The sequence below is a fragment of the Otolemur garnettii genome, unplaced genomic scaffold (assembly GCF_000181295.1).
Source record: "Otolemur garnettii isolate 467f Iridium unplaced genomic scaffold, OtoGar3 scaffold00021, whole genome shotgun sequence".
Taxonomy (NCBI): domain Eukaryota; kingdom Metazoa; phylum Chordata; class Mammalia; order Primates; family Galagidae; genus Otolemur; species Otolemur garnettii.
This window is the reverse complement of record NW_003852416.1, coordinates 8,073,883-8,088,416: the sequence shown is the minus strand read 5'-3', so window position 1 is coordinate 8,088,416 and position 14,534 is coordinate 8,073,883. Positions and strand designations below refer to the sequence as shown.

General features: G+C 41.0%; 1 protein-coding gene across 6 annotated transcripts in view; it reads right to left on the bottom strand.

Annotated features, from left to right (window-relative positions):
- Window positions 1-14,534, bottom strand: part of NRAP (nebulin related anchoring protein) — a 67,154-nt gene that overhangs the window by 43,872 nt on the left and 8,748 nt on the right. For 4 of the 6 annotated variants that reach the window (XM_003787155.3, XM_023511627.1, XM_023511631.1 and 1 more), the window contains exons 6-14: window positions 14,391-14,495; window positions 13,574-13,678; window positions 12,656-12,763; window positions 11,972-12,076; window positions 9,241-9,351; window positions 8,228-8,344; window positions 5,904-6,008; window positions 4,295-4,402; window positions 3,123-3,227 (exon numbers count right to left, since the gene is read on the bottom strand). In XM_003787155.3, the coding sequence (XP_003787203.1) occupies window positions 3,123-3,227; window positions 4,295-4,402; window positions 5,904-6,008; window positions 8,228-8,344; window positions 9,241-9,351; window positions 11,972-12,076; window positions 12,656-12,763; window positions 13,574-13,678; window positions 14,391-14,495 (969 nt within the window). The remainder of the gene's footprint in view (window positions 1-3,122; window positions 3,228-4,294; window positions 4,403-5,903; window positions 6,009-8,227; window positions 8,345-9,240; window positions 9,352-11,971; window positions 12,077-12,655; window positions 12,764-13,573; window positions 13,679-14,390; window positions 14,496-14,534) is intronic. The other 2 variants (XM_003787156.3, XM_023511629.1) reach the window with 1 other exon arrangement.

Below are 14,534 nucleotides of genomic sequence, written 5' to 3'. Positions count from 1 at the left end.
CCCTAGGTCTTAGGATCACTTCATTCTTGCCTGTCCCAACACCAACTAATAATAATTATGACTATCGCATGACACTTACTGTGTGCATGGTGCTCTTCCAAATGCTTCACACATATCCTTCCAACCACCCTATAAACAGGTACTATTATTATCCCTGTCTTACAATGCAGAAACTGAGACACAGGGATAAAGTGACTTGCTTAAGGTCACCTAGCTAGTAAGTGTCAGAACTAGGATTCAAGTCTCAGGAGTCCACCACCTAAGGTGACTCTCATCCTATACACTGTAATCCTGGTTTGCCAAAACTAGTGTGCTTGGAACTATAGCTTGTTATTTCACAGATGGAAAAGGGTGTTCGTTCTCCATAGCCAGAGCTTTATTTAGACAGGGAAATATATTCCAGGCATAAATAAATGACTTACAATTAACTTCTAGAAGAGGACCTGGGAAAAACAGAATGCTTCTGACGCTGGGCCACAGAGTATTTTGTGGGGTTTGGAAATAAAGGACTGCATTGCTTTGTGCTTTTTCCTTAGTGATTCAAAGGGGAAAGTTTGTGCATGTTCTGAGTTTTGGATATGGGGTATGTAAGGAAAACCAGGAAATATAAAGTCATTTCAATGTCAACTATTAATGAGATTAGAGTACAGTGGCTTCCTAATGCATTAATTCAGAGGGAAAATTATCATCTCATAATAGAGTCTATTAGAATTCAGAATTATGCACGACAAAATGTCATGAAAACTATATTTTTTAAATGGCATATTCCTTTCTGATAATTCTGCATTAAGTATGTTGCAGAGCACAATTACTTTTCTCTGCAGGACATAATTAACAGCCTCCATGATTAATCACATCTTTGCAACATCACAAATGCTTGGCCATTGCTTCAATCTACATTTTGAAGGGTTTTTGTGCTAAAGATAGAGTCTCATTTTAATTCTATTAGTGTTATAAAATCCATCTAAAGGGAATGCTCTCAAATTAAGGACCCATGCTTGTTTATTTAATTTCACAGCTATTCTATCACCTTTTAGGCTACCAGAGAGCTGACAATGTTCTTGTAAATGGATTCCCCAAACATCCTGAATACTGATGTCCTTAAGTAAGGGGGTGACAAACTCAAATGCACACCAGACCCTGAAGGTGGAGTGAAGTAAGGTAAAATGATAGGGAACAGTCACCACTCAGTCCCTATGCTGCTCTCGGGCCACATTTCTCGGAGTTTTAAGAAAAGGTGAAAATATTAATTTGTATGTGAGCTCTACATGTCTGGGTTCATTTTATTTATTTATTTATTTATTTATTGAGACATAGTCTCACTATGCCACCCTCCATAGAGTGCTGTGGCGTCACAGCTCATAGCAACCTCAAACTCTTAGGCTTAAGCAATTCTCTTGCCTCAGCCCCCCAAGTAGCTGGGACTACAGGTGCCCACCACAGTGCCTGGCTATTTTTGTTGTTGCAGTCACCACTGTTGTTTAGCTGGCCCATGCCGGGTTCAAACCCACCAGCCTCCATGGATGTGGCCAACGCCATAACCACTGTGCTATGGGTGCCAAGCCTCAATTTATTTTTTTAAATACCGTGTGGCCATATAGGATACTTCTGCAATCTGGATGTGACCCATGGGCTGCCAGTTTACAGGCTACCTCTAAACTCAGTTAAGATATCTAATTCAGTTTAATTTTATTCTTGTATCAGAATCTTCTAGGTACATGGTTGATCTAGAGTTTTACATAGACAGATGTAGTAACTAACCATGTTATAATGGAAGTACAAAGGCGGAGGAATCTATCTCATTTTGCTTGTGCTATTTATTAGGCATGATTTCTAGAATTCTACTGCAAATAAACTCACAAAAAAATTAATGAGGTATTCTTAACCTGCAAGTATGCCAAATAACATACATGCCTTCGCCCCCCCAAAAATATATAGCTTTGGCAGTGGTCAAATTTCACTGCGGGTTTCATCATTAAGGTGAAATGGGTAAGTCAACCCAACCAAACTTCCTGGGAAAGGGAGAAGCCAAGGTTAGGTCCTTTATATTTCTCTATTTCACAGCCCCACTTTCTGACACATTTGAAAAGCTCCTTTCACCCAGTTGACATCGTCTGCCAATGTTTGCACTTCAATATCCTTGACACTGTGTTAGACCCTAGAGATCCCCAACTGAATCCTATGTTGAGAGAGATAGGAATAGAGATGTTTTAATAAAGAGCTGACCTCACTTTACACAGACGTAAAGACTTATTTACTAATGCAAAACCCAGTCAATTATTAGAGTTGTCTGATTCCAAAGGAATATAAAGGAAGGTAGCACTGGGTGTTCACAAATAGATGGTGAATTATTTGTTAAATTTTTGATTTGTTGAAGAGAACCTTCATTGACAAAGAGCCATGACACCAACTCACTTCCAAACCATGTTAAGTACCTTATAAATTAATAGATGACTTTGTCTTTGCATTTTTCTGTATTACCTGAATTTTCTATAATAAACATCTAATAAAATTCTTATAATCAGAAAATAAATTTAAGTAATTATACATATTTTACATAAATAAATACAGTCACTGGTGTAAAACATTAAGGGATAAATATATATATTTACCCACGTGCTCTTGGATAAAATTAAGAAAAAATTAAGTCAACAATTTCCTCTCAACTAGTATTCATTTTATTTCACCTCCTTCAATCCTTGACATACCATATGACAAAGCTTTTTAAAAAACTAAAGAGAGAGGTCATCATTGCTAAGGAGCAATTCTTTGAAATATACCCAGCAGATGTAGCCCACTAAATTCTAAGAGGAGAAACCGAACCTCAGGTTATTTTGAAGATATTTGTTTTAAAGGTTAAATTCGACATTCTCAAGCAGAGCAAATTTGACATGGTATGTTTTAGTAATGAGCTGTCCTCACTTTCCATTGAACATGTCGGAGTTTGCCACCATATATAAATGGACTTCCTAGTAAAAGAAAAAGAATTTCCCCTTCTCAATTCCTCACTGTCCTATGAACTGTTGTATCATGTTTCTTTCATTTTTCTGCCTACCAGTCACTCCCTCCACAGGAAGGAAGTATTGAGTAAGGAAGCAGAAAGTTACTGGAAGAGGACTTACGTCTTTCAAGGGCACCAGTTTCATTGTTGTCTGATAGGAAGGAGTGAGGGTGGCTGGGTAGTTGTAGTCTACGATATCATGTTTATAATCAGCCTTGTAGGCAATCTGAAACACAAAGAGAAGAATACGAAAAGAGAAATCACTCCCCGCTTTCTTTTGACCTTGTCTGAATGTCATCAGAAATATTTTTTAAATACCCAGAAATAAAATTAATTCCCTTTTATCACCGCCAAGGAAAATTAAATTGTAGTCACATTTTTGCCTTTAATTTGAATTCTTCTTAATTAATCCAGAATTAGTTAACTTCCATCTGCAACACACTTATCTTTCTTATTAATTATGGGGAAAAAATCTTGTCATTTTCATTAAAAAGAAGTGCTTGTACATGGGTATGCAATGAAAGAGCTTCTTAGCTAACCCTGAGAAAATAGATGAAAAGTCAAGAGCCTTCAGAGTATTTATATTTGTTTTAAAGGTAAAATTTGACATTCTCAAGTGGAGAAAATTTGACATGGTATGTTTTAATAATGAAATCAGTTTCCTTAAAGTGTCCTTGACCTCCAAGATTTACAACCTGGCATTTGCCAATCTATAAACTGGATTGACAAAACCGAGGAGAGGTTAATAGATTACACGCTGCAGGGGAAAACAGGGACATGATCTATTTTATCATTCCACTACCCTGCCAAGTGCCTGGCCTCTGTAGGCCTTCAATGAATGTAGTGAATGAATAAATGAATGAATGAACAAATCAGGCAACCAACCAACCCACTGCAAATGAATCACAAACACTTTGGAAACCTGGGGAATTTCAAATAAGAATCATGCTCAGTCATTTCTCTTTATCTCTCAGAAATTGAAAGGTTTTTTTTTTTAATCACATTGGATCAATTATAATAGATCTAAGTAGTCTTCAAACCAGAGATGGCTGGGATATATAAACTGAAGTCTTTGAAATTTTTTAGGGAATTTACCTTGCCTTGGTTGTACTGGTTAACATCTGGAAATTTGCATGGGTCAGTTTTTATGCAATAGAACACTGGCTTTTAAAATTTGTTTTGTTTGTTTGTTTGTTTGTTTGTTTGTAAAGGGAGATTAAAAAAGAATTGGCTGAATTCCTCATGACCCCATCCCCTCGACCCCTATAGTGGCCCTTGCACAAAAAGACTCACGTTGCTTGCCAGACTGCCAACTTTCATAGCATGGAGAGTGCGTCTGTCCATACCAACTCCTTCATAGCGACCTTTCATGTGGTTCTGGTAGTTTTCCTTATATTTATTCTGCATAGAAATGCAAACTTTTCAGCACAAGTATTCCCTTCCCAACTAGTTGAAGATAAACTACTCATCTTAATGCATTAAACCCAAATATAAACAATTAATATAACCTATTTCAATAATCAGTATATCATTGAATACAAAGCAAGACACCCTTGTTTTAATAACTTAAATTTCAAATGAGCATCAGAAGTTGGAGTAAGACCAGCAGACAAGGAAACATGGGATCTGATAAGCAGAGCCTGAGAAGCAGACTTGATTCGTTGTTTGTTGGTTCTGATGTTTTTGGTTTTAAATTTATTAGATTTTTCCAACATAGAAACTTGCCCAGAGTGGGGTGCTCTCCAGGGACAAGTGCTAGCAGGAACCGTGCAGGCACTGCATGCAAAGCCCCATGCTGGGACTGGTGCAAATCCCTGCAGGTTATCACCCTCATTTCTAAATACTTGAACAACAATGCCTGAGCTTTGCCAAATTCTGTGATGTAAAAATTAGTCTCTGTTGCAACCATGTGGGGAAAAACATCATATTACATTCCAAATGCTGCTTACCGAATAAAGATAAGACTAGAACAGGATGATGAGAAGTTATAGTTAGGAAATCTGGGTGGCTTCTAATGAAGTTAAGATCACCTACCGGGGGAGGCCGCTGAGCTTCCAGGCATTGTGAGTATTCTAACAGCATACTATTCCTTATCACACATCCGATATGCTCCTACTTATCTCAGTTAACCTCCATAAGCACTCCATGGGAAGAAAGAAATTATTATCCCCCCATTTTACAGATGGGAAGAGTGGCTCAAAACTGCCCAAAGTCTGTTGCTTGGCTAACTGTGGAAATAGGTATGTTTGCTCCAAAGTTGGTGCTCTGAACCACAACATTTATGCAAAATGAATTCCTCACTGAGTCTTACAAAGTCTTTTGTGATTTTAAATTCTCTTATGTGCAACTAAACAGAAGTAAAATTATCGGGTCTTGTATAGGTTCTTGATGTCCTCAAAAACACATCTTCAGACCTCCTCTGAGAATTTCCAAATCTGCATATGCCACTCCAGCATATCTGCTCATCTATAAGATAGGGAGATAATGTCTGGCTCCCCAGGTGACTATGATGGTTAAATGAGAACATGTGTTAACTCAGAAGCACAAAGTCACACTGAGGGGGGATGTCACGTGCTCAGCCAACGCTCTCTCTCCAGCATTCATCACTGGAAGCTGGACATTGCTTCACACAAGGGATGCAAGAGGATGGAGAGGACAGGTCCTACCCTGAGGACTCAAGGTCAGGTTAGGGAAGGGTATGGGGACCAGGTGATGTGGCAGAACTTAACACTACATGGACCAATCCTGGCAGGCAGTCTTAATCAAAACTCATAGGATTTGTGCCCAAGAGGCCATGCTTCTTTAAGACATATAAATACATTCACATAGATTGTCTCTTAGGAGACCTAGAAATCAGGCTCATAAAAAGTGCTCAAACAAATGCTTCTCTTTAACAACTCACATCGCTGGTAAATTTTGAGATCTTGCTCACGTTCCTGAATTGAGGCGTTTCACAGTAGTTGATACTGTAACCTTTACTACTTTCCAGATCCTTCTTATACTCCACCTTGGAAATCAAAACACCAGACACAGAATAGACCCAAACCCAAGGTCGTTCTTGAATGTCTCCAGCATTTGATTAGGCTATTTTTGGAAAACTTTCAACCCAAGATTTTAAAATACCAGACATAGCATACAGTAAGTTAATAGTATGTGCCTTCCTTTGTTAAAACAAATAAGTAAGTAATCAGTTTTGTTCTAAAAATTAGAAGCACCTAGCCCCCTTTAAGGACAAATATTGCAAGATTTAATACAGGTCAAAGTCACAAAACTGGTTTTAAAAATCAGGTGGCTACTCTTGAACGGACATGTCTCAAGGGGAATTGTGAAGAGGTGTTCAGACTTCTGGTCATGTTCTGTTTCTTGGTCTGAGTGATAGTTACATAGATGTGTCCACCTGTGGAAATCCTTCACGTGGTGTACTTAAGATATGTGCACATCTATATATGTCTACCTCAGTAAAATCCAACAAAGAAAGCTACTTTATAAAGGAATATAACACATGAGACCATTCGGAGGCATAGCATCTTCTAATTTAAAATGAGTTGGCTGTTTGAGCTCTCCTGGGTGCCTGGATGTGAGATGTGAGGTTATAGTTATGAAATAGACTCCAAGTGGTCCTGGGTAGTTGCAGAAGGCCAATTACCACTTACAGAGGTATTGCTGACTTGTCTTACTGGCTAAAGGTAAGGGTGAAAAGAAATCAAAGGTTCCTGTGGGACCTCTCACCAAAGGAAATACAACTTGTTATCATCTCTTGTAAAACTATATGGTAGGATATGCCTTTTAAAGTATGCAGGAGGCATTACAGTACTCACAATATGATACAAAGTTTTACAAATAAACAAACCATATATGTAGCTATAAATATGTTTTTTAATTCATCTGTTGGGTTATAGTATATCACGTAGAAAAAAACCAAAATGTGCATTATTTCTGGGTGGTAGATAGAATTGCATTACTAGTGATCTGGTTCCAGTTCTGTCTCTAAAAGTCCCTATGAAAGAGAACAAGATATCTTACTTTTCCAGGCCATTGATAAAGTGATTGCCTAAAAATGGCATGTTCTGTGAGCAAGAACAAAGGTTTGCAAACTTTTACTATAAATGACCAGATAGTAGATATTTTAGGCTTTTGAGTCACACCATCTTTATGTCAACTACTCAGTCATGCCCCTGTAGCTCCAACACAGCCATAGACAATATGTAAACCAATATGATGTAGCTGCGTTCTAATAAAACTTTATATACAAAAACAGACTAGGGGCCAGATTTGGCACTCAAACTGTGGTTTGCTGACATCTGGTCTAGAGCATCAGAATCATATGGAACATCTGTTTAAACTGCATATGATAAGTCCTCAGCATCCATCTGTACTGCAGAGTATCTGAGGTTCCTGATGAGGCTCAGGAAATGTCACTCCTTGTGATTCTGAGCCATCCAAAGTTAGAGGGCCACAGATTACCGTTTTGGGTAAAGAACTGGCTTTGAGAGATTAGGAAAGAAAAATAGTTTGGGGTATTTGCATGGATGTTTCTGAGTGGCAGACCCCTTGATTACTTTTAATAGTCATAACAGCTCTCATTGGCAGAGGTTTCCAACTCAAATGCCTTCAGAGCCCATATAGGAAATTCAAATGAGAGAAGATGCCGAGAAGAGACTAAGGCACAAGCAGGGTATGTAGGGATTACCAAGGGGTATTTCCTAGCCAAACAGTCCTCATGATTAAGAAGTCTTAAACACTGGTAAACCAAACAAAACACCTCCCTCTGGCTGCCAGTTTACCCTGTAAGGCAAGGGGAACTCACATACTATACAGCTTCTCAGAACTGACTGCAGTACTGAGGGAATGACAGAGGCTCCATGTTTGAAATACTCTCTCTGACATTTGATGTCTACTCTAGAAAAACAACATATTGTTTAAAAAGTTGGATCATCCAGTATTCTTTCTGCCAACTAGAAATATGTTGCCTGGCACTTGTGAATATCGACAGCCCTGAGATTTGGGAAGAAAGTTTTGAACCACCAGAGAAATATTTAATTGGTTTGATCCTAGTCTGTCCCGCAAATTGCATTTTATTGCATTCTTGTTGTTTAGAAACTGGCAACCAGTGAATAGTATATGTGGTGTCACGGTCTTAACCCAAGCTTTTGATGATCGGGTCACCCCAGCTGCCTTCAACAGGGGATGGAGGAGGCACTGGTGTGACTCGCCCTGCACACCTACCTCACTCACGAGCTTGTTTACACTCTGAGCCCGTTTGAGAACCAAGTTGTCTTGGGCTGGAAGGGAATGGTAATGCGCAGGACCCTTCATCTTATTGAAGTCCTGCCTGTATTTGATCTGAAAGAAACACACACACAGAGTCTGGAGTTGTTTCCACGCTCTGGGAGAGAAATTACTCCGAAGTTATCCTAGATTTAATGTCAACATTTACTTAATACAATTTTCTGAAGGGAAAAATTCATGTAGGTTTCTTTCTCCATTAAATATTTTTAATGTTACTGGTCCTTCTCACACTTTTATACTTCACGTTCTACTTCTACATGAAAAAACATTTTTAAAATGATCATAGCCAAAGTTGTAATTTCAACATCGTTTAGTGTCCAGCCTGCTAATGAGGAACAGAGTAATGTCCTCTGACTTCCTCTCCCTGGGCAAAGGTAGATGGTTAATAACCAAATAGTCATTTGGTAAAGGAAAGGGAAGAGAAGGGAAGGAAAATGCAAAGGGAATGGATTTTAATGCTAGGTTCTGATTCGACACCAAGATCAAGTTGGCATGTTAATATCTTCAGTGAGCAAGTCACTTTGCCAAGTTTAATTATAGCATATCTTTCAAGGACTGCCAGCTGGCTAACATTCTGCAAACAAAAATCATTTCAACACTAGGTTACACCCACTTTGACAGTCACAGGACTTGTTTTAACACATTTGTCCCTTAGAATGCTCAATTCTAAATGGGCCCTTCGGTGAAGATTCTCCGAATCCCAGTTTATCCGTCTGGACCAGCATCTGTACAAGCTTTAAATGGGCCCAAGTGAGTTATACTGTTTGTCCACGTCCATCTACTTGGAAGTAGATGATTGGGACCAAAGCAGACATAGGAAATTTGGATGGGGATCCACTTTGGCACAGCTTCATGAATGTATCTGTGTGGGGGTCTCAGGAAGCACAGCTTCTGCAGTCTCACAGCTCCTCTGCCTGTGGCTGTACGGGTCTCACCCCCACGGTACTTACATCACTAGCCAGTTCGTTGGCCTTCTTGGCGTTCTGATAAGCTGGGGTGATCATGGCCGGGAAGCTGCCTTTTCCTTGGTGTTGCTGTTCCTCGTACTCCTCTGAGTAACCCTGGAGTCAGTTGAAAACTTTAATCAGCAAAGCCCCCTCCCTGAATAGGTATCAATTAGCAGTGAACACTCCTGGAGTCTGTTCCCACAGCGGCCCATCCACCCTGGACACTCAGTGATGCCCACGTGGTGGTCAGGATGGCAGACCAGCAGTCAGCCCTAAGTAAATGGTAACTGTCACCATGATCATCATCATTATTTCCACTGGATAAATCAAGGTCCCTTATCCCTCTCCCAAGCCTGTGTGTTTGGAATATTCATTTCTTAAGTGACACCAGGGAAGGCCTTTGTTGGTCGGTGGTCTCCAGCACTACCTCACTCAGGCTGAGGGGCAGATCCTGGTCACAGCATCCCTCTGTATCCCAAAAGGCTGTCTTCTCCCGTGTCACATAACCAGAAAAGGAGCATTACCATAAAATGTTTGTCATTTGGGAGGATAACCTACAGATTGTTATAAGATTACCTGAAATGGGACAAAATGTATTTTGCACACTAAGGATTATAATCTTAGTCTTACATTCCTTTTTCTCTTCCCCATGCCACCAACCCATTCCCACAAAAGGAAATCTCTTTCACAAACCTGTGAGCACATGACTGGGGTGACCCTTCCCAGGCTGGTAGATGTACTTCAAAACCCCACTTAGATGGAACCTTCTCCTTGGGGAGGTCCCTCACCCCGGGACCTGCCCTAAGCAGAATCAGCCCCTCCGTCATCTGCATCCTCACTGCATTTTGGTCACAAATCTGGAGCAGCCCGTATTGTGTCCCTGGGGCTCATGTCTCCATCTCCCCACGGCCTTCTCCACAGCTGGAGATCCACCTATCTCCAGCACCAGGTTTGGGCTCTAGCACACATTTGGGCCAAATCAGAACATCCAGGCTCCTTTTGGTCAGTAGTTAAAACTGCTTACCCTTGGTTCTCCTCCTTCCTTGGATACCAGAATTTCTGCTCTCAAATTCTTTGGTAATATACTCTATGGTTTTGTCATCTGCTCTATAGGTTTATGTTTATAACTTTATTTTAACCCCTGCACTGTATCTATATGTACATACGTCTATAGGTTGTATGTGTGTCTTTTTGTAAGACGCTTAATCCTATTGATGACATGGTATAGCCTTTTTAATGAGTCTAGTTTCTAATGAAAAAGAAGAACGAATCGCCTGGCATTTAAGGCACTGCAGATATTTATAGTTTATCTGCCTGCCTGCTTCTCCCTCACTCCTCCTCCTCATGGCCTGGCAAGTCACGCTAAATCGCACAGTGAAATGCCACAGTCGACTGGGTCTTCTCAACAGCTGCTTACAGGGCTACGGAACAACACCCGCTTTGCTTCTTGTATTTGTTGTTATCAGGACTGAAAACTTCCATCAAAGCATCCTAATCATCAAGAACCGTCTGTGACGCCATGAAGCTCCATTTCGTCTGTGTGTATACACATGTCCAGGTGCACATACAAAATGACACGGGTGTATTTGCCTCATGGTAGATAGGACTACCCAAGTTTAAAACAAAATATTTTTCATCAAATATTTTTTTTAATAAACCTGATTTTTCCAAGTTGTCCTGAGCCTTCCAAACAACATATTTAAAACATGAAGTCTGTAAAAACACATTATCTCTGACTTTAAAGCACCAAGAAGCCATTTAATTAACTTAGACTAGCTGATAAAATGGCCTTTTTAATTCAAAACCAAGCATTTGTGCTCCAGGAGACATTTGCCAAGAGGTCACAGCCTACCCTTATATACGTCTTAAGACTCAGATGAAAATGTACCCAATTATGGCAACTTGTTTTTCTACAGAAGAGAAATTAATTCTACCTGCTTCCTTTTGTAAGTCATATATACTGTAAACAGGCTACTTGCAGCCGAATAATTCAAACAACTGTCCAGTTACAGAAAAAAAGTCACTTAAACTCATTGAATGTGCTTTTCACTAGACACGCTTCTTCTTCCAATATTTGTTACTTGCAACTGTGAACAAACAAAGCTTCCTTTCTCCCCTATGATACATAGCTAATAAAGGAAAATGCATAGGGATGTGTGCAAGTAAAAATGAGCTCATAGTCGTAATCTTGACCTTCCTACTTCCTGTCAAGATAGAGTTCATTTGAAGAGTGAAATTGGGAACAGAGTTTGCAATCTCTGGCCTGGTGCTTTATCTAGGAACTTTCTAGGAAAATCCATCCTGCTTCTCAGTAAAATGCTCAATACTTTTCAAGATGTACATTTTGAACCTTTCATACTTATGCTGTGACCGGTTAAACACAGCCAGTCTTAGTCCTTGAGATGGTTCTTCATTGGATAGATGAGAATGCTTTATACTTGGCCAAGCCACCAAATTGGTATAGGTCCTTTATTTTAAAACAAAGAAATGAACAGAAACGTACTTCAATCTGTTTTCCTAAGTTGGTCAAGGTGAGCCGTCTATTACTGTTTTTCCACTACTTTCTTCTAGCTTGGAAAATCTACCTTTCATAATTAGGGCAAAGACAAATCTTAGTCCCACTTCTGATTAAGTGGCAACAGGTGTGTCACAGCCTGGTTATTTGGGGGGAACGTCAAACTGAGAACTGACCATGGAAAAGGACAGTCTACCAGGAGGTCATTTTTCCACGTACCTGGCCATACTGGTCTACACATTCCCTTGTCAGCACGCCCTCAGCACCAATGGCTGAACCAGCCATTCCCTTCATTTCTTTTTGATATTGTTGATGGTACCTCACCTGTTTGAAGAGAAAGGACCCAGCCAGTGAATTTAGCCTTCCGGCTCGGCACCTGTGGTTCAAGCGGCTAAGGCGCCAGCCACATACACCTAAGGTGGCGGGTTTGAATCCCCAGCCCGGGCCCGCCAAACAATAATGATGGCTGCAACCAAAAAAAAAATGGCCAGGCGCTGTGGCGGGCGTCTGTAGTCCCAGCTACTTGGGAGCCTGAGGCAGGAGACTCGCTTGAGCCCAGGAGTTGGAGCTCGCTGTGAGCGTGATACCATGGCACTCTACCCAGGGGGACAGCTTGAGGCTCCGTCTCAAAAAAAAAAAAAAAAGAATTTAGCCTCCCATGCATAAGAGCCAAGGGAGTAAAAGTCAATGTCTTGTGGAATATTCTTTCTTGCTTGGGTCTAAGAAGTATGTCTTAGCCACAAAAGTGTCAGATTGCTGTCATGGTGAAAATGATGGAAAACTATGAAGCAAAGCTCTTTCCTGGCTCCAGGGTAAATGCAAAAGTAGACAGGAAGTTGCACTCCCCAGACCCAGGTTAACGTCCCTCTTCCTCCCTAATGTGACATCATTATGGACACTTACGTCACTTGCCAGCTCATTGGCCCTTTTGGCTATCTGATAAGCAGGTGTGATCATAGCAGGGAAACTTCCCTTTCCTCTCTGTTGTTCATAGTCCTCTGTGTATCTCACCTGGAAAATGGAAAAAAAGAAAGGAGTGAATCATGTGCCCCAATTTCACTATCTACTAGACAATGTTAGTGAGGTGCCTTGCTAAGGGCTCCCATGGCATCCTGTGTATCTCCTGAAGTGGGACCTTTAAACGCTCTAATTAAATTTTCTTAAATGGTCAGACAGCTCTTAGGGCATGTAATTAGCCAACAGCTTGATGGACCATGTGCATCTTCCACATCTTTATATTCCCAATGTCCAGAGCAGGGCCTGGCACATGGAGACCCTCAATGTGAAACTCAGCACAAACTTGTTCAGCCCCTGGTGTGGGCCAGGCAGTGGGCCTGGGCAGAGGAATAAATCTCCTGTCCCTGAAGAGCTGCCAGTTAAGTCTGGGAAACAGGAGAAGCTTCTCAACCCCAGATCTAGGCTAAAGCAAGTGGAAACCACTTATTAAGGTGAAGCTGGATGTATGCTTCAGCCTTCTATTTGCAACATTAAATACTTGGTCTTATTACGCTGCAGTACATTTGGACTATGAAAAGGCAAGTAGTAAAACTTCTTTAGGAATTATGTTCTCTAACTTGTGGTGGCAAGAGAAATGTCTTTCAGATTAACCAGAAACATTGAGTTTAGTACTAATCTGACCTAAAGTTTCCTCTCTGGAGCAAAGTTTTCACAAGGTCTGTGCTGGCTGACTTATTGGACTTGACTATCCTTGACCTTAGAAAGTTCATCCCACTAGGACTGGGATGCCTCTTACATTCTCCCATCCCACCCCTCCAGGAAGAATGAGGAATCTTAAATGAACACCACACATTCATTTCTTACGTCGCTTTGAAGCTGTCCCCCTGCCTTGGCCCGTAGCAGCTCAGGGGTATCTGCCACCGTGGTGAACCTAGAGATTCGCTCATCGTGTCCTCTCTTGTATTCCACCTAATGGGGAGACAGCACAGGGTTAAGGTTAAGGGCGCATCCACCCCACAGCCTCTCCATGAGGACCTCTCCTTGAGGCCCTCCGGAAGCTGTGCCAGCTGGCTGTGCTCAACACGAACCATGGCAAATCTTCTATAGCTTGCTTCATGGGCTCCTCCTCAAAAAACATCTATGCTAATGTGCTAAGTCTAAGAGACTGCCAGGTACTTACCACACTTGAACAAATATTAACTCCCTTAATCTCCATAACAGTCACATTTGGCAGGACTAATGTTTTCTCCACCTTACAAATGGGAAGCCAAGGAGGACATAAGTAATTTTTCCATTGTCACACAACTACTAAGTGACAGAGCCAGGATTCAAATCTCAGCATGCTGGCTCCAAAAATCTGAGCTTTTACCCAATAACCCATGATACTCTTGAGATCTGACATCCAGTTAAAGATCCTTAATGCTAAGTCAATCTCAAGAAATTGTTTGGTCCAGCCTTAGGGTGAGCTACATGGTCTTCTCTCCATTTTATAGATGTGGCCTCATCAAGGCACATAGGACAACTGATAGGGGAAAGGTGAGAACACAGTTTTCTCCACAATGCAACCCTAATGACACCTACTGCCCCAAAGCACTTTCTTACTGCCTTTTCCCAGAATCACGGGGTTCATTAATAATGAAAATTCGCTGAATAGATGGTGGCCACCCATGTAGACCCTCACCTGGCTGGCAAGCTGGTTGGCTTTCTTGGCTCTTTGATAGGCAGGTGTGATCATGGCTGGAAAGCTTCCTTTGCCCCTCTGTTGCTCACAGTCTTCTGTGTACTCCTGCTGGGCAGAGCCAATGTTAGCATGAGGACTAACATG